The 21,990-nt window shown below is 42.5% G+C and overlaps 1 protein-coding gene across 4 annotated transcripts; it reads right to left on the bottom strand.

Moving 5' to 3' along the window:
- Nucleotides 1–270: 270 nt before the first annotated feature.
- Nucleotides 271–21,673, bottom strand: LOC124341809 (MOB kinase activator-like 2). 4 transcript variants are annotated; one of them, XM_046794765.1, is made up of 8 exons: nucleotides 9,715–10,011; nucleotides 6,731–6,998; nucleotides 4,750–5,066; nucleotides 3,015–3,111; nucleotides 2,459–2,583; nucleotides 2,090–2,335; nucleotides 1,867–1,977; nucleotides 271–1,707 (listed from the first exon to the last, which is right to left on the bottom strand). In XM_046794765.1, exons 2-8 carry the CDS (start codon nucleotides 6,844–6,846, stop codon nucleotides 1,592–1,594), a joined length of 1,128 nt encoding a protein of 375 aa, XP_046650721.1. In that variant the 5' UTR covers nucleotides 6,847–6,998; nucleotides 9,715–10,011; the 3' UTR covers nucleotides 271–1,591. The 4 variants fall into 4 exon arrangements, with proteins under 4 accessions (XP_046650721.1, XP_046650735.1, XP_046650716.1 ...); XM_046794779.1 differs by lacking the exons at nucleotides 6,731–6,998; nucleotides 9,715–10,011 and adding an exon at nucleotides 21,274–21,673; XM_046794760.1 differs by lacking the exons at nucleotides 6,731–6,998; nucleotides 9,715–10,011 and adding an exon at nucleotides 16,708–17,137.
- Between the last annotated feature and the right edge of the window lie 317 nt (nucleotides 21,674–21,990).

Below are 21,990 nucleotides of genomic sequence, written 5' to 3'. Positions count from 1 at the left end.
TCCCGCTCCTGAAAAAAAGAGGAACAAGACCGAAAGACACACACAAGAGAAATAGGGAAAAATATTACACGGGGTGTTGGTAAAAAAGAAAGAAGAGGGACGACAGAAAAAAAAAACATACACAAAAATGCGGAGATGATGGGAGCCGTAAAAAAGGTGGGAATACAGGGAATAATCAATGATCACTTTTTTTTTTGTTTTTCAACTACATTGTACATAAGGGTGAAGAGAGACGAGGCTTAAATTTTTTTTTTTATCCTTTACACACACACACACACACACACACACACGTACAGACAAAAAAAAGAAAGATCGATGCGAGGATGGAGTAAAGATGAAACCCAAAATCATCGTAAGAAGGGACTACAACCAAAGGTCTCGACTCGTTTGATGGACGGTAAATGAAAATTCGCCATTTTTTTCACAAATGGCCCAAAATAATGGGGGAGATAGACGAAGAAGGAAGTGAAATCTTGTTTAATGAAACTCCCATTTAAAAAAAAAAAAAAAAAGAAGTTTGACAAAAAAAGAAGAAAGGAAATTTTCTAGGATTGAATTTGACATCATTTGTTTTTCGCCAATCAAAGGTCAAACAAATAATGATTACAAAATGAAGGTTTCACGTCACACGGGAGGCAACGATGTATTTATACCCTCACAATAATGGTAACTTTTTTTCCAAGTTTTTCTTTACTTTAGAAACTCAAAAAAAGAAAATTGGGGTTTTCCTATATCACATGGCGATGGAAAAAAAACAAACAAAAGAAATTTGAAAACAAACATCTCTCTTTTTTAGTTGTTGTTTCTTGTTAAATTCAATCTACTAACTGGTAAACAGATATCGCAAGAATCCATCCGGGGATTGATCCGGAATCGTGACACTTGTGATAAAAATTTATTTTTTAAAAATTCCCATTTCAGTTCTCTAAAACAGAAAACCCTGAGAGAGAACTTAAACACAATTCCTTAATACATCCCCCCTTCCCCTTGTTTTTAATAAACGACGATTTTTGGGAAATTAAAAAAAAAAATGTAATTGTTATTAATTTTTTTTTTCTTTAAATTTTGCTAAACTCTGAAATTTTATTTCTTTGCACTCGCGTATCGATTCCGTGTATGTGATTCCGGATTTTAAAAAAATTTTCTTTGATGATGTCTTGTGTGTGGTTTTCTTTTTTTCTTTCTTTTTTTTTTCAATTTTTTAAAAGAAGAGAAATAATAATTAATAATACGAAAACCGAAATCTAAAACGTGCGGTTCTCTTTTTTCTCCACTTTTTTTTTTTCACGATAAATTTTTTTTTCCGCCTTTAGAAACGGAAAATCAAAAATGGCGGCGGATACATAATTCGCACACTCCAAGTCAGGGATTGAAGTAATAAAGATAGAGAGAGGGAGAGAGAGAATTTTTTTTTTCTTCTGTAAGGATGCAACGGATGACTAAAGATCCTTCGTTCGAAAAGGATTTTCAAAAAAAGGATCATCAAAAGGTTTTTTTCTTCTTTTCTTCTGCTTGTTGTTGTTGTTGTTGTCGTCGTCGTCGTCTTCTTTCTTTCTGCACCTCGCAAAATACATCATTTTCTTTTCTTCTTTTAACGGGATTCTACAGTGGAAACTACTTCCGGTGACAAAGTGCCTAGGTGAATTGGCGGATCGTGACCCGATCCGCTACGAATGATGTGATGGCCGCACTCGTCTAGGTGACCATCTATAGTCAATGGTAAACACACCAAACAAGGAAGTCGAGTTAGATCATAAACTTGTCATAACGTTAGAAACCACAAGTGGCACAACTAAACAAAACTGAGCTAAAATAGGAAGCCCTCAGCTAGGAGGGACCAGCGGAATTGATCAAATGATTTATTACCCGTGGATGTCGTCGGGTCCGACCCGGACGCATTGGCCGAATCCGGTTGCGGACTCGGCTGACTGGATCGGCTGCTGGCCACCGGCGGTGTAGGCGTTGCGCCTTTAACTTCTATGTAAAGAAACATAAATCGATCGTGAGAAATCATTCGAGCATTCAACATTTCTTTTATCCCCTTTTGATTAAAAAGAGATGTAAAATAAAAACGAAATAAATGGCGCACCATCGTCGGTGGTTTGTAGTCGTAAGGCGATGACCAAGTCATTGAGGATCTCCGTCTCCTTGTCGTCGATAAGGCGGAACCGGCTGTTGAATAATATCAGATGGGCAAAGAGGCCGTGCAGGTGACTGTGCAATCCGAGCAGGAGCAGCTCGCGAAAGTGCCGATGGTACAGGTGGGCCACGACGTGGAACAGCAAACGCTGAATCTTCCTCAAAACCGTTTCGTACGTCGCCGGAAATTCGTGAGCTAAGAAAGAAAAAAAGAAAAAAGGTAAACATTTGACAATCCCGTTAAAAAAAAAAGAACAAGAAAGAAAACAGACGACGACTTAAATAATGGGGTAGGGGGAAGCCTTAAAAAGAAACGCACCGAATTTGGTAGGGAAGATGCCTTCGTCGTTGACGGTTCGCTGGGCGTACGTCATGACGTAGTCGATGTACTGCGGCGCCGACAGTCGGATCTTCTTACCTCGTTCGTCAATCCACGTATACTGTCTGCAAAAACAAACACAAACAAACAAACAAAACGAGTTAGGCCAAAGAGAAAAATGTGCGATTGTCTGTTGGTTGGTTGGTTGGTTGGTTGGTTGGTTGGTTGGTTGGTTGGTTGGTTGGTTGGTTGTGTCATCATTCATCAAAAGCAAATGAAAATCCACACAATTTCTTATTTTCTCGCCGGATTAATGGACGCCGAGAGAAAAATAAATAAAAATAAAAAAAGTGTGTGTGTGTGTGGGGCGTGCAAATATTGCGGTTGAGACATAACGGGCGACGTGCCAACAACGCACCGCATTTACTTGACAAAAAAAAGAAAAGAGAGTGTCTTTGCTTACGGCTATAATTCTTCTTAATGGAACCGTGGAGAAATGGACAACAAAAGATGCACCGGATTAAAAATACTAAAATGTAATTTGTTTTTATTTTACCTTTGACCGGGACCGAGCATGTCGGGACAGCTGGTAGGCGTGCAATACTCTGAAACGGAGCCGTAGAGAAGGTTGACGTGTTCAAAAAACGCTATCGCTGCAATACAAAAAAATAAAAGAAAACGAAAAAAATAAGAAAAACATTTTTGAAAAAAAGATCACCACAGCGCAGAAAGATCCAAGTCATGACCCACGACACACACGAATCTAGAGGCTAGCACAGCAATTTTGTTTCTCTCTCTCTCTTCTCTTGATTATCCCGCAAAGTCACGATATGTGTCAGAGGTTTTTCATCCAACCGAAACCTTGGCGCAGTTACCGGCTCGCCCTGCTTTTTCTCTTATTGCACACGATTCCATCCCCAAGGATTGGCGCCCTCCTCATATGGGTAACGAAATCTTTTGAAGGGGTCTCACCCACATGTGTGTATGTGTGTGTGATCCATTCCCCAAATATCCAATCGGACCTTGATGGCGATCTAAATTTCAATTCGTTATTGACTAGGGGACCGGAACACCGGTTCCGTTTTTATAAAACTATAAACTAAAATAGCCAGCACGATTTATCAATCCGTCCATCCATCCATCATCGACTATTAGATTTTTCCATGGTGGCGGAGTGGTGATGGTGGTGGGTTTGTAAGGCCCTTTGATGTTGTTTTAAGGCTTTTTTGTTTTTATCTTCTAGTTTTCTGTTCCGACAGATAAATTGGGCCATGTCAACAAATGGAAAACATTTTGTATCAAGGACCTTTTTTTCTGGCCAAGCTTCTTCTAAATTCTGCGGGACCCGAAACGCGTCCACACGCCCACTAACTCTGAAATCACGCACTTCCCTTCAATGTCGTTTAGCCTTGGCGCGAGATGTGCTTCGACAGCAGAGCAAAGTCGCCAAACCTTATGGCCGGCAGTTGATGAATGAAGGTCAGATCGACTCCGTGATATCTCCCACCACTACCGAGAACTCGAAACTGACGAAATATGTTAATCGCTCCCCAAACTTTGCAAAGCTTCCTTAACTTCAATTGCGCAATCTCCCCCCCCCCTTCTCCTTACTTCATTTGCATTTCGAATCAGAAGGGAAAATTATCCTAAAAGAAAAAAGGGCCGTGAATGTGTGCAAAACAACCAGCAACTACATACACAACATGTTCCAATTGAAGTGAACCAATTTCATGTGAGCACACACACACACACCCAAGAGAACCCCAACTGGAAGCCCGGTAATGATATAACTTAGGGGCCATTGCGTGAGACCCATCTTTAATTTGATTTCTTTTCTGTTGAGTTGAGAAATAAAAATACCATCCCGACATCAGAAGCCCGTTATTTACGGGGTCCATCTGTACTGTGTACACCTTTCGTCTGGAAACCCTGAAATCCTTTAGGTTGACGGGAGAGTGGCGATAGAGTTGAAGGGGTGGGCTTAGGAGCTGTTAAACAGTCCCGTTACACAGCAGAGTGGAGCAATAATAACGTCACAGTTGACAATTTTCTCACCCGACCGGTTAACTCTTCTTCTTCTTCTTCTTCTTCTTCTAACATTTTTTTTGTCGTTTCTTTTCCTACAATTAAATTTGATTTTTACGACAACAAAGGGAAAAAAAGGAGGAAAAAAAAACTTGGGGTGTCGTTTTGAAGGATAATTCATGGAGATGACCCAGAAATATCAGGCGTCAAAAATAACGATTTGAAACAAAAGAAGGGCGTTGGTTATTATTTTCTTTTGTTCTTACTGTGAGAGGCGAGCCATTCGTTGAGATCGAGTCCAGGTGGGAGATCGATCAACTGGCGGAGATCCGCTTCCGGCACTTTGCGTTCGAGCACGGTCGACTCGAGGTAGAGCTTGTGCTCGGCATCGCCGTACTGGCCGTGAGCGCCAGCGTGGGTCACCAAACCGCCAACCAGCGTCGAAGGTCCGTTGCCGACGCCTCCGACGCCGCCACCGGGCAGCGAGACCGTGCCGGACAGTCCCAAACCGCCGCCGCCCAGGCCGGCGTTAGACCCACCAGTCACGCCGGCCACATCCGCCTTCTCCTTCCTCCTCGCCTTCCTACAAGAAACAAAGAAACAAACAACACACAAAAATTAACAACTTTCACACACACACACACAGCTGGCCAGTCACTTCTCCTTCCGTCCGTCCAAACTCGTCGACCGTGGCCCGTTTAAGAGATCAAGCAAGGCACTTAACGTCGTCGCTTTTACACCAGATGACGCAAGTTATCGACGCTTTTATTGCCCAATTTCCAACGTCAAATTATCCCCATGGACACGACAAGTAGGAAATGCTGTTTAGTCGACAGTAGAGGGGGAGGGAAGGGAGAGAGCGCGAGTTATGAAACGTGACAACAACTTTCCCACATGTCCAAGTTGAAATACAACCGACTGATTAGTTGGAGTTGACCAATCATTCATGACCGAAACGTTTTCAACGGAGGGGGACAATTTTTTGTTTTTTTTCTTTCTCTTTTTGGGTTTCACGTTTCCCGTCTCGACTGCCCGACAGTTTCCGTTTCGATTACAAAACGGTGGGCGATCGCATACGACGGCGATCACAATCACACGAGTGAGGCAGCTCGAGGAAATCATAATCGTGATAATGAACGGCCGACCGACTTTCTTTGCTCTCAAACAACAAGACACTTTTTCTTCTTTCTGTCTGTCTTTCTTCCCTTTTCCTTCCCATTCCTTTCTTATCCGTTTGGCATTTCTCGTGAGCGACGTGAGGGACGTGAGCGAGCCAGCGTCTAATCAATCAACCGAGCTGCTGCTGTTGCTGCTTTTCTTTCTTTTTTTCTTTCTTTTGTATCCAAACGACTTCCGGGTGGTTAGCCAGGCACAAAACAAAACACGCCAAAAGCGAGAAGTTTTCAACGAAATAAAATTAAATAAATTTACAAAAAAAAAAAAGTGTCTTGGGTGTGTGTGTGCAACCTTAAATAGGGAGTCGCTGATGTGTGTGTTTACACCATAACGAGGAATAGAGGAGATGAGGGCAACGGTTTCAACGTTCAAACGTTTTAACCCCAATGTGTTTTTTGCCAATTCGTGACTGGAGAACATGCAGGCATACACACACACGGCGGTTGCACACACTTTCACCCACCAACCGTCTCTCTCTCTCTCTCAAAAGGTTCTCCTGCCCATTTGAAGCTATGGCGGGAAATTTGCAATTCAAATTTTTCCAATGCCGTTTGACTTTTTTCTTTTTTCCTCGTCGTTCGCAATCTGGGCGCGTTCGTTACACACGCCAAAAGCAAACTCTTAACTATATTTTATTTTTAAATGTGGGGTATCGGGACCGTATGGGTAGAAAAGTAGGAAGAGAAAGTTGGCGAGATTTCTGTTTTTAATCCGGTTGACACGAAAAATCATTCAAGAGGATTTGATTTCGCCAGGGGAAATTTTTCCTCCATCTCTTCCAGCCTCGTACGCCTATGACGGATGGTGATGGATGCGGGTGTGACAAATCAAATTTTGTGAAAGAAAATAAATAAATAAATGCTAAATAAACAACAAGATTTCTAACCCTCCGCTCTCGCTGCAAAGTCTCATCCATCACCACGCACTTGGAAAACAAATTTCTCTTGTTTGATCATTTTTGCCTTTCACTCATTTCGATTCCCCCCTCCGACAACAAAAAGACGGAAACAAACAACATCAACAAAAGAGGTATAGGATGGATTGCACAAATTGGTAGTTGGTTTTTTTTACCTGGTACAGAGACCGAGGAGGACAAAATGAAGACTCTCGGCGCACAACTTGACCAGCCCCTCCATTTTGACGACAGGTACTGAACTGCTCAGAGACACCATCACACCTGACCACATAATCTCTCTCTACATCGACACTAACACGCAATCGACTTTTCGTTTTTCGTTTGTTTCTTTCTTGGCGATCAACGTCTTTTCTATATTTGTTATCTCTCTCGTTTGTTAACGCTCCGAGAGACTCGGTCACTCAACCGCACGCACTAAAACACCTAAAAATAGATTACAACAAACAAAAAAAAACAACAACATTCAAGTCGTTTCGCAAATCAAACATACAAGTGAAAATGTGTTTTCTCCGTTCGTTTTTTTTCTTTTCATTTCTACTCGGGCCAACAACAACAACAACAAAAAAAGGATCAAGTTCGTTCATATTTTGTCGTGAAACTCTCTCTTTCCTTCACTTTTCCCTCCTCAACTCTTGGAGACCGCAAAAGATGTTGTGTACAGCGACACAACGACATGGCCTGCACATGTCGTAATGACGTGCTTCATCAACCATCCACCGAGAAGAAGAAGAAAAGGGCCAAGAGTTCAAATCCATCACGACTCGGGGGAACGAAAAAATTGTAGAGAGAAACGGTTGTGCGCAACGGCCAGCAAACACACACACAACCTAGACGTAGGCGGGAATCATTAGGTATACTGTACATTAAGAGAGAGAGAGAGGGGCTGGGGACATAACGGACAAGTGGATCGGAACTGGTCCCGACAACGTAAATAACGGCGCCACTCAACCGAGTCCCGAAAAACGAAAAAAGAGAAGAAGAAAAAAGTTATTCCTCCCTTCCGCTCCCGAAATCCGCCCCCGCTGAGTTTTCCCCACCGAACTGAATGATCCGCACTCCTTTTCTTTTTATTCTTTTTTAGATTTTTTTTTTTGGCTATCCGTTAGATTCAATCGAATATGATTAGCTGGTGACGACAAAAGCCACCGAGCCGAAAGCAAAAGAATCAAAAATAACAACAAGGAAAACAAAAAAGCGTCAACCGGAAACCCCAAAAAAGAAAAAGGAGAAAAATAAGAAAGAAAGAACCGACGACGACTTTTCTCCAGGAATTGAATCATCCGAGATCGCCATCATTTTTGACCAATTTCGGTTGTATCTATCGCGTGATCCGACGTCGTCGTCACGGGCAACGGCAACAAACGTGACCGACATCCTATTCTTCCTATCTCGACTTTGTTTCGTTTTCCGTGCGAAAATAGAATTCCTAAAACGGGCGTGTCTACACTACGTTTGATCTTCGTGATTCTTCCTGGAAGAAAAACTATACAACAACGGGAGGAGGAGGCTGTGTGGACAATCTGGTTGAATCCCGATTCATCGCGATTGGCTTCCCGTCAACGTCAACGGCGCAAAACCGACTCGAACCGGATCGCGAGCCTCGCGCGCCTTTGTGTACACGAGCCAAAGTCGCAATCGATTTGGTTCTGCGTCTTTTGCAAACGGCGTCGTCTCTTATTCCTTTTATATACACACATCTTCCTATTTCATCATATTTTGCCCAATAGTTTCTCCCTTTGTTCGACCATTTTTCGTTTATTTTGCGCCCAGGACGACGGTCCCGAAAGGGAAGACTCGGCTAGGAAGTAGGAAGACGCTCAACCGTCAACCAACAATACAGAAAAGGTGAAGTCAAACGAATTGAAAACGACAACTGAATACGAAATCAGAGGGAATTCAAATTCACACACTGACCAAATCTAGAGAAGAAAGAGACACGGGACTTTTCGTCTTCTCAGTTACGACCGAAAAAGAAATAAGCAAAAACGAAAACGACCACTCCCTTAGCCTCAATAGCGCAGACAATGGGTCGACATTTTTAAAAAACAAAGGAGAGAAAGAAAAATTGAAAATTTGAAAAGAAAAAAAAACCGGATTTCCCGCAAAGACGTTTTCGTGTGTGTTTGTGAGATACCCGCAATGGGCTAACCCGACGAAACAAACAAACAAAAAAGGGACAACACCCCAAAGCCAATGTCAAAAATATGTAATCTTTTTTCTTAAGAATAAAATGGAACAGCAAAAAGTGATTTCAAAATATGATTTCTCTATCTATTGTCTGTCTCTAAGGGAAATAATAACAACGTCCAAGGACGGACGTCATCGCAGGGGGTAATAGCTACACACACGCGGACTACAACTGCTGGCGCACGACAGTTCTAGATCAATCCGGATGATTTGATCGCACTCGAAAATGTAACTTGCGCGTTCCTATCCGTTGAAAATAAAAAAAGGAGAAAAATCTGTTTTTTTCTTCTTCTTCTTTTCCCCCTATTTATTGCATTGCACACGACATGAAATAAGCCAAGCAAAAGATTAGGTTCACTGGACTCGGACTCGGGCACTAACGAAAACACAACACAAACAACCTTAAAACTTTTCCATCGTAAACTCAAAAGGAGAAAAAAAGGAAAGAAGCAATCGGAAAATAATGATAATAAAATAAAAATTCCCCACAGTGTGTGTGCGAGCAAGAATTAGAAGAAGAAGAAAAAACCCTGAAATCTTTCAGTTAAACTTTTTTATTTTATTTTTCATTTTTTATTAACTTCTTCGTTGGAAAAAAAAAAGCAACGGACAAATCTTTCTCGAGGGGTTTCTGCGTTCTGGTCAAAGACGCACCTGGCGCTCGGTTCCGAGTGGTTAAAAAAATGAAATGAAATAAAATGAAAAAAATGACGCACACACGTTTCCTGCGTGCGTGTCCTGCTGGCAGCAGCAGGCGGCGGCAGGGCCCAGTGCAGGCCACTCGGCCACTGACTTGAATTGTGCGCTACCATGACAACGAAATACCGAACAAATAATACGACAAAACATCTTTTTTTGTTGTGGCCTTTTTTAGAAGTTAAGAAAATAAAAAGAACGAACGAACGAACACTACGACGACTGGAGAACTAAAAAACGGACACACGCGGAATACCCGAAAATAATTAATGTTTCGCTTCTTCTAGATCAGCGAACGCTCTGATGGGGTTTCAATCAAATCAACCGACAAGATGATGAGACACTCTTGATGATGTGGAAGCGGAGCTTGGCGGGTAAAACGTGAGCCTCTCCCAGCAAGCAACCGACATTTTTCTTCCTCTCGTTGAATCAAAAAGAAAAACAAATTGAAATAGGAGCGAACGAACGAACGAACAGTCGGAAAAGAATCAACGACGAACACAACTCACGAAAAACACGTCTAGAGCGAAGCCATGCACAGCGATAACTGACGCGCGTTCCCTTCTCTATCTCCCTCTCCGATTCGTTCGTGACTCCCGCACGCCACCCAAACAACCGCCCACCCACCAACCCACCCAAAAAACACCGTATCTTTTTTCATACTTTTTTTTTTTTTTCAGAAGGACCATTTGAGCTCATCAAGTCTAGACTGCTGCGGCTACCCATTTTTTTTCCCGAATCTGAACGAAAATATTTCGTGAATTTCATTGGAAAAATGTGTTCGAATCATTTCGTAGCGTCAAAAAATCCGCGTAGCGTACCAATCGCAATTCAAAAAGTGACTCATTGTTTTCCCCCCGGTGACTATTAAGTGAGAGGCAAGAGCCCGTGAAAAAGTAAGAAAAAAGAAAAACAAAGAAATCAAGGTTCGATTTCTTTTCTTTGTTATCCTTTTTGTTTTTTATTATTATTTGACCGGCTAAATATGTAGGGCGGGCTCGTTTTTCCCCCTCCTTTTTTTTTCTTTTCTAACACACAAACACACAGAGAGCAGCGCTGCTGCTGCTGCTGCGTTCATCTTTTTTGAACCTGACCCAGTGTAACGGATTTTTATGAGCCAGTCATTTTTGCCAAACATAACACATATACACACACACGAAACCGGTTCTTTCTTCCGAAATAAATTTTTATTATTCGCTTCTTCTTCTTCTTCTTCTTGGCCTAGTGTCTCTCTCTCTCTTTTATCCCAACCTCTCTCTCTCTCTCTCCCGCTCATTCAGATTCCACTCGATTGAAAGGCTTCAAGAATGGAAAGTTGCGAGCACAGCCCCGACAGCTGCCGCGTGTCCCGATTCTCAGCCTCTCTATTTTTGTTGTTTTCCTTTCCAGAAACTGTAAGTAACTCACATTTTCCAACTGCCACCGCTAAACAGCAACAGCTACTGATTCCCTGCCGACTATACTCAAAGAGAAGAGAAGAGAAGAGAAAAGAAAGTGTCTGTTTTTATCTCGTCATCACCATCGCCATCATCACGCTGCCGTGGATAAGAACAAGACAACCACACAGATGTACAACTGTGTGATGGTGGTGGTGGTGGCAATCTCCAAATAAATTTTGACTATGCATCATACGTATAGACCATTAACCAATTTGCAAGTTCTGGTGCTGCTCATTTTTCAAGATCCTTCTCTCGTTCTGGTTGCGGGAGAAAATCCCGCAGTTAGAGAGAAAGGCGTACCCAAAACTCTTTTTCATTTTCTTTTTCTTTAGAAAACTTCGATTATTGTGGCGACCCAATCAATCGGCTTTCGGTTTCTCGGCCTCTTCTCTCCTACACACATACACACTGGCGTGGAGAAAGAAGGAGAAAGAAAACAAAAAATCTTTCAATGAAAAACGAAAATAATAAATAAAATTTTAAAAACCACCACACTCGATTCGCTTTCAGAAAATAAAAAAAAAAGGGAAAATTTTTTAAAAGTCATTCGTCATAAATATGTTCACCAGCCTGCGAGGGGGAAAAATGATTTACCTGTTTTTTTTTTCTTTTTTTTTGCGTAAACCCATTTTACACCCAGGGGGGTTCTGTAATGATCTCGTTTAAGGAAACTTTCACGTGAGCAACGACGACGTCGTTATTAGTTGCGTAACGAAATTTATCTCGAAAGAAAACTTTTATTTTCTTCCAGGTGACCCGACTGATTGTTCACATTAATTCCCAAGCTCCTAAACTTGGCTGTCTATTGCCTCTTGTCTTGCCAAACTCCCCGTCATTCACTTTCCCTTCGCCCAACTGGTTCACAACAGAAAAAATTAACTAACGAACAAACACCGAAATAATTAAAAGAATAACTCTCCTTTTTTCTACTTCTTCTTCTTCTTTCGGGGAAACTGAGCGCGACAACAAACAAGAAAGGGGCAATCAAAAAGAAATAATGACATCAAGAGCGAAACGAAAACAGCGCAACGGATAAAAAAAGAAAGAAAAAGATAAAGAAAGAATTCATCGATTTTCTCCGGTTTTTATTGTTATTAGCGCAATTTTCTCCGTGTGTCGGTTTTGCGATTGAAACATTTTCTAATTTTCAGCCCGCGTTCCTCGGCGGCGGAATGTCCGTAATTCCCGATGGATTCATTAGGGGTTTGAATTGGAAAGACGAGCTTGAACAAATGGATAAAATGCGCACAAAAGGAATCTGCGATAGTGAAATACAAAAAAGACAAGCCCTCCCCCCCCCCCTCCCTCTCAAGAGAATTCTTTTGAATGGGAATCCCGCGACCGACGAATTCACGATACGAATTAGAAAGAAAAACAAGAGCCCGCTCCTCTTTTTTAAAAAGTCACAGCCAAGCGAAAGTTCTTCGAACCTCCGTGACTTTTATTTTTTTTTAGTTCAATCACGAATTGACGTCACCTTTCACTTTTTTTTCCCATTTTGAGAAAAATAAAAATTCCAGAAAAATAAAATAAAGGACAATGTCTTTAAGGTTTTTCTATGGGACCCAAAATTCTCTACAGGTTCAACCCTAAACTTTAAAAACAAGTATTTCTCTTTTTTTCTTTCTTCTTTCAAATGTATTTGACACGACCGGGTAAACACATCGTTCTACTTTCACTTTATAGTTTATAGTGGCACCACCCGTACACACATAACCCTTGAGCCAACTACCTAAAAGTCTACCAATACTGCTGTGCTACCATTAGCCTATTACGACGAGAGCGAGCGAGAGAGAGAGAGAGGAAAACACGTTTGTTGCAGTCTTGTTGTCTTTTGCCAGGGCCCCTGTTTGTTATTTGCATAGCAACTAGTCGGTTGTAAAACAAGAGAGAGAGAGAGAGAACCCGGAGGGATGTGAATAATAAAAAGAGAATCGAGGACAATACTCGAATAACAAGAAAAACAAACAAAAAACAAAATTCGAGTGCGGCATTGAACGTGAGGGGGCCTGGCTAGGAAGAGGAGCAGATGACGAGAGAGAATTGAGTGGCGAAGTCGATAGATAATCGACATCTGTCATCATTTTGACGCGTTCAGCGTGATAGAACAACTCCCGTCAGAGTGAGAGGAGAGAACACGACACTGTAGTCAGAGTGAGAGGAGTCAGTCGGAGATATCTCCTTCTCATTCGCCAGAATTCTGGATGCCCTTCACGTTATAGAAATGGCAAATTTAAGATCCCCCTCCTCTCTCCCTCCCCTCTCTCTCCCTTGACTCACTCACGAGAGAGGCGAAAAAATAAAAACTAAATTCAAGTTAGATCGAGCCAAGCCCCACTTTCATCTCGTTGAAAGTGAAGGCCAGACACACAAGACGTGAATAAGTACATGCATGTTTGTGTGCGTACAACCGCGAAATTTCTCAAAAGAACGAATGGCAAAAAAGAAAAAGACAAATGATTGCGCAAGAGTGAGGGAAGGGGGGGGGGGGGGAGATGCAGGCGGGGAATCCATCATCCGTTGGCAACTTGGTAGAACGGGATAAAACCGGGAGAGAGGAGGACTGGTGGTGGTGGTGGTGGTGGCAATTCCAACTATCGACCACGTCATCTTCATTTGGCCGGGCTCGACTGGCAATTCAAATCCGCAAATTTCAACGCTGGCGGAATCAAATTCCGTCACGAGCTTCTAATTCCCCAGAACGACTTCAAAAATAAATAAATAAAATAAAATAAAATAAAATGAAAATACGAGAGGCACAATGGCGAGCGGGACACAATGGACGGACGCCATCTGTTACTAAGCGCTTTAACCTTCAGTTTTCAGTTTCAATTCAAAAAATGGAAAAAATGAAATGGAATACAATCGTCCCATTATATTTCGTTTCCAGAAAAAAATAAATAAAAGAGTGGGGGGGGGGGGAGAAAAAAAACAAGTCGGTTGCCGTGTGTTGAAACCGAGTCGATTTATGGAGTTAGGGGCAGGTTAGACCAAGAAAAGAAAAAATCCATTCGTTCCTTAAATGGCAACTTCCATTTTCCATGGCATCACAAAGTCGTACGGGCGGACATTTTGCGGGCGCCTCGACGCTTATATGATTATTATTTACACGACCGCTAAAACGCCACAGACTTTGACTCGTCTCTCTCTCTCTCTCTCTATTTCTCTCTCCCCTTCTCATTTCATTTTCTTATCCGGCGTGCAACATCTTATCGGCTCATTTCCCTTCCTCCTTCCTTCCCCCTGCCAACACAACCACCAGGACCACCAGAACCGCCGCCGCCACTTTTGTGTTTGTTCCCGTTTTTCTCCCGCACCGGTGAAACAGCTCAACCGCAACGCCATCTGCGTCCTGTGTGTATTACACGAAATTATTTACAAAAGGGAAACAAGGAATTTTGGCTTTTTTTTTTAACCAAAAAGGCCGGTGAACCTGTCGACTTTGAGTGGACGCAAAAATAGATCGGCAATGTTCCGCATGCCAAACTCACAAACTGCAGTCGTCGTTGGGTGGAATCAAAATCGAATTAAACCAAGAAAAATCGAAGCGAGCAGCCAAAAAGCAAAATTTACAAAAAAAAAAAAAAAATGGATTTTTAATGACGTCGTATAGGCGGAGGTGGTCAAAGAAGTAAAAAGCGGAACATATCGCCGACATCCGGTAACGAGAAACCGCTCCACATATTTACTTTTGGCTCATTTTTATTATTTTCTCTCTCGCTCTTTCTGTCCTCCTCCTCCTCCTTCACTAAAGTCACTTCTCATTTCCGGAATCATCCAGTGGTGTCTCGTTTCCTACTCCGCCCAACATCAACACAGCACATAACCGAAAATAAATCAACTTAAAGCCCTCTCAAAAACTCAAAAATAAAAAAAAAAGGAAAAATAAGAAGAAACTCCTCCGCCTAATAACAAATTAACTAGCAGCCGACAAAGACATCATCATCTGGTCATGTGACACAGTGGACAAGGAAGGAACCGGATGAACAACAAACACACGACACGTCGACCCTCACCCCCCTCCTCTTCTGTGTCTTGACTGGTTCTCTCGTTTAATGTTAACAAGTCCCTCCACCACTTGGGCCGACAGGCCAAGGGCCCTAATTGACCATCTCCTGCCATCCTGAGCCATCCCAACTTTACTAATAACAAACAGCTTAAGCCCCCCGCCACCCTCGGAAGGGGAGAAACGGGAAACGAGACTCAACTAACCGACCGAGCGGCCACAACTTTTGGTGGATGATGAAGCTGCTTTGCAGCTAGTTAGTCACCATGACAACCGAAATAAATACAAGATCCATATCTCTTCTTTTCTCTTGGCAACTAAGTAGTCAGATAGAGAACCACACACACACCAACTACCGCAAACGTCGCAGACCGGCTTTTTTTTATCAGCCTCTCCTCTCTCTGGCTCTCTCTCTGTAGGTTAACGTTGATTAGACCCACTCGCTTTTACGTGTTTCACTAACCGCAATCTGCTCGACCACAATTAGGAATTTTGGATTTCTAATTTGCGTTTCTTTCGTGTTTCTTCGTTTGTTTTAATTTTCGTACAAGATGAGAAGAGTAAAATGACCCGTGAGTGCGGGTAGTTTTCTAAAGAATTAAAATTGGATACGCACAAAATTTTGTTGTTTTTTGTTTTCTCCCCCAGTTTTACCCAAATTTGGGGATTTTAATTTCAAATAATTTGTTCGTGTTTTTCGTCACTTCTCGGAGTAAATAGCGTTCATGAATATTCGTTGGTTGATTGTGGAGTTTTGACAGGTAAGAAAGAAAAAACAACACACGTGCCTGATAATAAAGTAACTCTAGAAACTTCCGCGGTCCGGTTTCAGGCCAGCGGCTCAATAAAGAATGAAATGCATTTCGGTTGAGTTTTGACATGAAACGGACGCTGAACTCTTCCAACACACACACACAAAAAAAAAAAACAATTGAAATCATCAGACTGGGGGGACACAAGAGGAGGAACGTACAAACAAACAAAACAAATCAGGTCAATTCGTATCTTTGTCTGACTGCTTGAGGGGGAATCAAATCAAATCAAATAACGAGAAGAAATAAGATCCGACGAGTCGAAACAGAGAGTTTCATTTTCTTCGTGCGAACTTTGACCGTAGACCAAACAGAAACAACAACAAAAAAAGGTTCTCTGACCGCAGACCGAATCTGATATCCTCCACCATTTTCTCGTCTTTACGTAATAAGTAACGCTAACTATTTTTTTTTTTCTTTTTTTGCGTGAATTGCACCAAGAAAGAGAAGAAGAAAATTATCATCAACCAGTAGCCGAGAGCCTAATCTATTAGGGAAAGAAAGAAAAAAAGCCACCGAGAAACCGCAGTTTTTTCAACTGTACTTTTTTTTTCTTTTCTTTTCGCTGGTTGTGTGTGTTTCGTCCTCTGAAATATATGTTTCCCCTTCTTTTTTCCTCATACAGTCCAGTTCTCATCTCATGGACTATTAAAAAACCTACGGTAACGGACCCAGACGCTTGCACAAGGAGATTCGATGCCGCCCCAAACTCCTCTAGAATTTCAATCCCAAACTTCCTGTATTTATCAATTCATGAGAGCAGAGCGAACACGAAACGTCCATTTAGGTCGCTACTACTCAATTCGAGTCCAACCGAAATGAAAAATAAACCGTTTCGACAATATGTTGTTTTTGTTTGTCTCTTTTTTCTTCTTTTTCTGCGCCAAAATGGGGACGAAAACAAGAAATGGCGATGCTAGTCATCGATTTTCACACCAAATCCCACGGCAAGTAAAAAAGAAAAGACGAGGAATAAAAGACAAAAAACTTACGCTAAAAGGGCTGTCAAGTAAAGAACCGGACTGCTGAGGTGTCTCATCCGTTTGTTCCACGATCCGGATGAACTGTCGTGATGAGGCGGACTGGCCGGATGGACCCTTAGGACCGTCATCGTCCTCAACAGTCCCATATTACACAAACAGCAATTTCACTCGCAATCCAAACACAATCTCACTTCAACAACAACAACAACAACAACCTCCTAGCTTCCTACTAAGAGTGGTTGCCGCTTCACAGGGAGGAGAAGGAGACACACACACCAGAAATGCGCGCACAGTTCGAGGGACACGACCATCTGGTTCGGCGATGGCAGGACGAATGAGCGAAAAATACACCAAAGAAAAAAGAGATACCCCCTCACACACACAAACAAAACAGAAATATACACAACACGCGGCGTTCTAGTAGTAGCTGTGAGCCACACAGTCCTTGTCAGTGTGTCTATGTGTGTGTGTGAGTGAGAGAGAGAGAGAGAGAGAAAAAATACATGGAAATAAAAATGCATAGAGCGGGCGGAGTTGATAAGAAAAACGAGGGAGAGTGGGCGGAGTCTGAGAGTCGATCGGCTGGAGCCACGACAGCAGAAAAGCAGCCGTCACTATTCTACACGAACGAACTGGCTGCTGCTGCTGCCGCCGCTGCCTCTGCTGCTATCACGTTCTTTTTCTTGAAAATGTATTCTCCGTGATGGAGTGGAGAGTGGGAGGAGAAGAGTTTTCTCCTCCATCCACCCACGCGTGAATCCCGACAGAAAAAATAAAAAAAGAACTAACCGATTTCTACCTTTTTAAAGTGGCGGGGGGTAAAGAGCACAAACACACAAGAGACACCTTTGGGGCCTTCGGCGGCCCAAAAATAAAAATGCCGGGAGAATAAAAGGAGGCCGTCATCGTCATATCAATGGCCTGGAAATGTCGTGATCCATGGGACGATACCGTTAAACAAAAAAAAAAAACAAGAAAGAAAAAAAGAAACATCTCCTTAAAGCTGTGCTGCTGCTGCTGCTCCCCACGGCAAAGAATAAAAGGGCGATACATTAAGTGTGAACAGACAATTTATAGCCCGTTTGATATCGTAAACCAATAATGTACCGACCGCCGGTTTGCGTCACTAGGCATTTGGGAATGGGGGCCAGTTACACGGGAAAGGCTTCAACTTGCGAACTTGGATAGTTTTTGATTATTATTTCACAACTTTATTTTTCTTCGATTTCTTCTTATCTGATTCATCACTTGGAATCAGCCATGGTCAACTTTTTTATTTTTCAAGGGAGAACCCGTTCCGCCAGCAAAGAGAAGCAAGAAAAACGTTTGTCGTGTTCACGAATTTAGAAAGAAAAGAAAGAAAAGAAAAATGGCTGATGGAAACGATTGGAGCGGAAAGGCAGGCGAAGGTCCATAACCTCTAGGGCTGGCCAAAGTAGCAGCAAACGGCAACAAAGCGCAGAAGGAACATAACCGAACAAATAATTATCATGAAGAATGCCATTTCGCCCTACCGCAACAATTCACATAAAACAAGTAAGCGCGCACAAGAAGAAGAAAAACAAAAAGGAATACGAAAATAATTCCGAAAAAAATAAAAAAGGGAAAGAATACACACACACACACACACAAACGGACTTCCGCATTTCCGGGCCACTCTCACACACACACAAGCGTCGCCACCAACAACATTCCCGCGGGCAAATTCGATAAATCCCCAACATTCCCCGTGCCCCCTCGACTTCGATCAATCACAAAACACACACGGGAGGGAGAAAGAAAAAAGACACAAAAGAGTCTGGAAAAGCTTGGACCTCTCTACTAGCTTTATTAATGGAAGGGTGGTGTGTGTGGATGAAAGACAAAAGAAAAAGAGTCCATCCATCCATCCATCCGGTCTGCTCGAATCCAGCCAAATGCCTATCGAAATCCCCTTTTGGGAGCCAATCTCCGGCCTTCTCACTAGCACACACAGACAGCACAGACAGTGTTAGTTAATCTATCTGTCCATCTTCGTCTTCTTCTACTGCTTTTCCAGTCTCCTAGTCTCTTTCAACAATCGTTAATTCCCATTCCGTGAGTGTCGTAAAAAAGATCGGAAATCGATCCTTATCTCGATCGAGTTGCCAGGCCAACAAACTCTCCCTGCTCTTTTTTTCTTTTTTTAAAAAATCATACCGAGGAAGAATGTCTTTGTCTTCTTTCCCCCTTTTAGGTAGGAGGCTCACCTAGTTACCATAATAACAAAGAATATCGTGGCGAAGAATAGAAATGAAATAAGGAGACTGACTGGAGAAGGAGGATCCTGCGTCGGGATGATTTGAATGGCGCCGCGGCCGCACCTTATTTTCTTCTATCTCCGTGTATGTGTCGAGCCGTATACACGCAGAATCTCTACGTGTTAGAAGAAGGTCGTCTGGCCTTTTTTCTTTTCTTTTCTGTATTCTTCTGCCGACTTGGAATCAATAATATTAATAAGATGTCGACGTCAGCTGATCACCCTCAAGATTTTTCGCACATTTTTGTTTTTATTATTTCTTTTTTAAATGGGAGATTAAAAGAAAAGATTTTCTGCCGAATCAGGCGAATCTTTTCACTTGGAATTTTGTTACTTCAATATTGCGTGAGTTTACGTGAGTGTGTGTGTGTGTGGGGGGGGGGGGGGGGGGGTCTGCAGCAGTTAGAAAAGTTAAGAAGAGGCCCTCCAGCGTCTGACGTAGTCAACGCCGCACTGCGGGAAATTCGCCATCAACAGGAAAAGGATTAAATATAGCCACACGGAGAAAATAAAAAAAAAAGAAAGAAAGAAAAGTGGAGAGACTCTCTAGCGACGCTCTTGATTATTGATTCACTCCTTTTTTGCTCTTACCCAACGAGTATAACATTTTTTTTCGCCCATGTTATTCACTCAATTTCCCTCGTGTCCTTCATCATCGAAAAGACCAATCGATTGGCTGACATTTAATGAGAAACGCGCCGGTTAATTCAGACCGCCGTCTTTATTCAATTGGATTGTTAATGAAATGGGGGGGGGGGGGGGGGACTTGGAGGAACGGTGTAACTGGTACAAAACCCTCTGGTGGCAAGTTGCAAAGTTTTTAATCATATGGGGCTGACTCATTATCCACGATGACATCACGCTGCACGAACGAACGAACGAACGAAAAAAAAACGACCAGCCAGTTTTATCCAGCCCCACGTAGCCTAAAGCCATAAGCCACAGACCCCCAGTGCGAATCAACTCCGAGTGTGTGTGTGTGCGTATATTCCTCGTCATTCTTCTCTAAAGCTAAATTCGGACATGATTATTTCCCATCGGGATTGTTATCAACAACAATAACAACAACGGGATCAAGAAAAAGAAAAAGGAGAAGCTGGTTTTTCTTTTTCTTTCTCATCTCTCGCTCTCCCGATTGATTGGCGCCACCCGGGGGTTGTTGTATCTGTTTGTTCATCCAACCCTTTTTCTTTTTTTCCCCCCAAACATCTTCTTCCTTTTGAGTTTGGTGTGTTTGTATAGAAAAGACGAGTTGTTGTTGTTACGACGATAGGACTTACAACTGCCGGCCCAGTTGATTGAAATGCTATCGACCAGCTGGGTGGGGAACCTCTGGGCCCAGTGTTCCTCCCCTGTACATAGTTGCCCTGCAGTTGATTGTCAACAGAGTCAATGACAGCGGCAACTCATTATTCATTAAGAACCAAGAAAAAGCATGTACAAGAGTGGAGTGGGTGTGTGATGTGTGTGTCTCAATTTTAGCTGGAAAACAGCTGATCGATCTCCTCCTTTTTCCCTATGACACACACACACAGTCGCTCGTTTCTTGTATTATTTCTGCAAGAGTAAAACGCATCTCGGTGCTGGCGGAAATCGATCTCAAAATCCCCCCGGATGGCGAGCTAGAAGGAATCTAAACGCTACACTACGCACATAGACACATATTCCGAGTGTAGAAAAGCAATCACGTACGAGAGGGCGAGGGCAATAGAAAGAGAGCGAGAGAATCCAGCTAAAGCTTGCTCCGTTTGACGTTTGCAAGGCTTCATGAAAGTAAAAAAAAAAACAAGACACAAGAAGAAGTGGAAAGGTCAATCAGCATTGACAGACGAGAAAAACCTTCGCCGTGAACGATTGGGAAAACCCAGGTTCTCTATCGAGGGCAATAGAGACAAAGCAGCAGCACACACACAAAAAGTAGTTGGTTAGACAGCTCGATAGTGAAAGCAATCTCTCAAAAACAACAAAAAAAATATCCCCCGCATAAGTTGTGTGTGTAAGAAAGGCTCTACAAGAGCAGAGAGACCCAGTTTTGCCAATATGAATCAAGCGTTGCCTTGGCAACGGGCAAAAGTACACACACACCGAATATGATTGAAGAAGAAAAGTTGAATACGACGACGACCAAGGACAGCTAGGCATATATATATCTGAAATTGCAACCGTTTCTTGGCACAGGGAAAATGAAAAGAGCATGGGAGCGGTGTGAGCCACGATTGACGTTGCATAAAAACGACGACGCACACAAAGCCAACAATGAGGGATGGATGGGAATCATAAATAAAACATTGGCTTACCCCATGAGCCAGTCGACAGTGTCTCTGAGGTATTCGGGTAGTTTCTCCAGCTTGAAGTCGGGGGAAGAAAACAACACCGAAAATGACGAGGTAGGAAAGGAAGAAGAAGGACGTCGGCCACCCAAGGTTGCTTTTTTCACAAGCACTGCCACCAGCCAGCCAGCAGTGTAGTGTACAGTAGTACAAAATTTTCTCGACTGGCTAGAAAACGAGACTATCCAAACCAGATGCCAAATTGACCGTTTTCCAGCAACGTGCTGCTCTTCTTCTTGTAATTGCTGGCTTCACACAGTTTATGTTAGTACACTATTTCTTGGATAGAGCAATCGAATTTGCAACCAGCGAGGTGCAGAGTGCTGGTGCTTTCGATCATTCCCCAACTCAACTGACTTGAGCCTAAAAAAAAGGAAGGAATGTCGTCTGCAAACATGGCCACTGCGCGCAGCGGCAGTAATATTATTTTTGAATTTATTTATTTCCGAGCTTTGTAAATAATTACATCTTGTAAATGAATACATTTTCATCTGCGTATTACTCTAGACGTCATCTCTTTTTATTTAACTGAAAACGATGGGTCAAACAAGTGTAAAACCTTTAAACTGATAACGATAACAGCTCGTCGACGATAAGTCTGATAAAGCAAAACACATGTCTCGTATAATTTGGTAGTAAAACGCAAAAGATACTCTCTGATCGTGTATTTATACATTCTACGTT

This window comes from Daphnia pulicaria, chromosome 1, assembly GCF_021234035.1.
Source record: "Daphnia pulicaria isolate SC F1-1A chromosome 1, SC_F0-13Bv2, whole genome shotgun sequence".
Taxonomy (NCBI): Eukaryota; Metazoa; Arthropoda; class Branchiopoda; order Diplostraca; family Daphniidae; genus Daphnia; species Daphnia pulicaria.
Note: the sequence above shows the minus strand (reverse complement) of the source record. Positions and strands in the feature narration are given on the sequence as shown.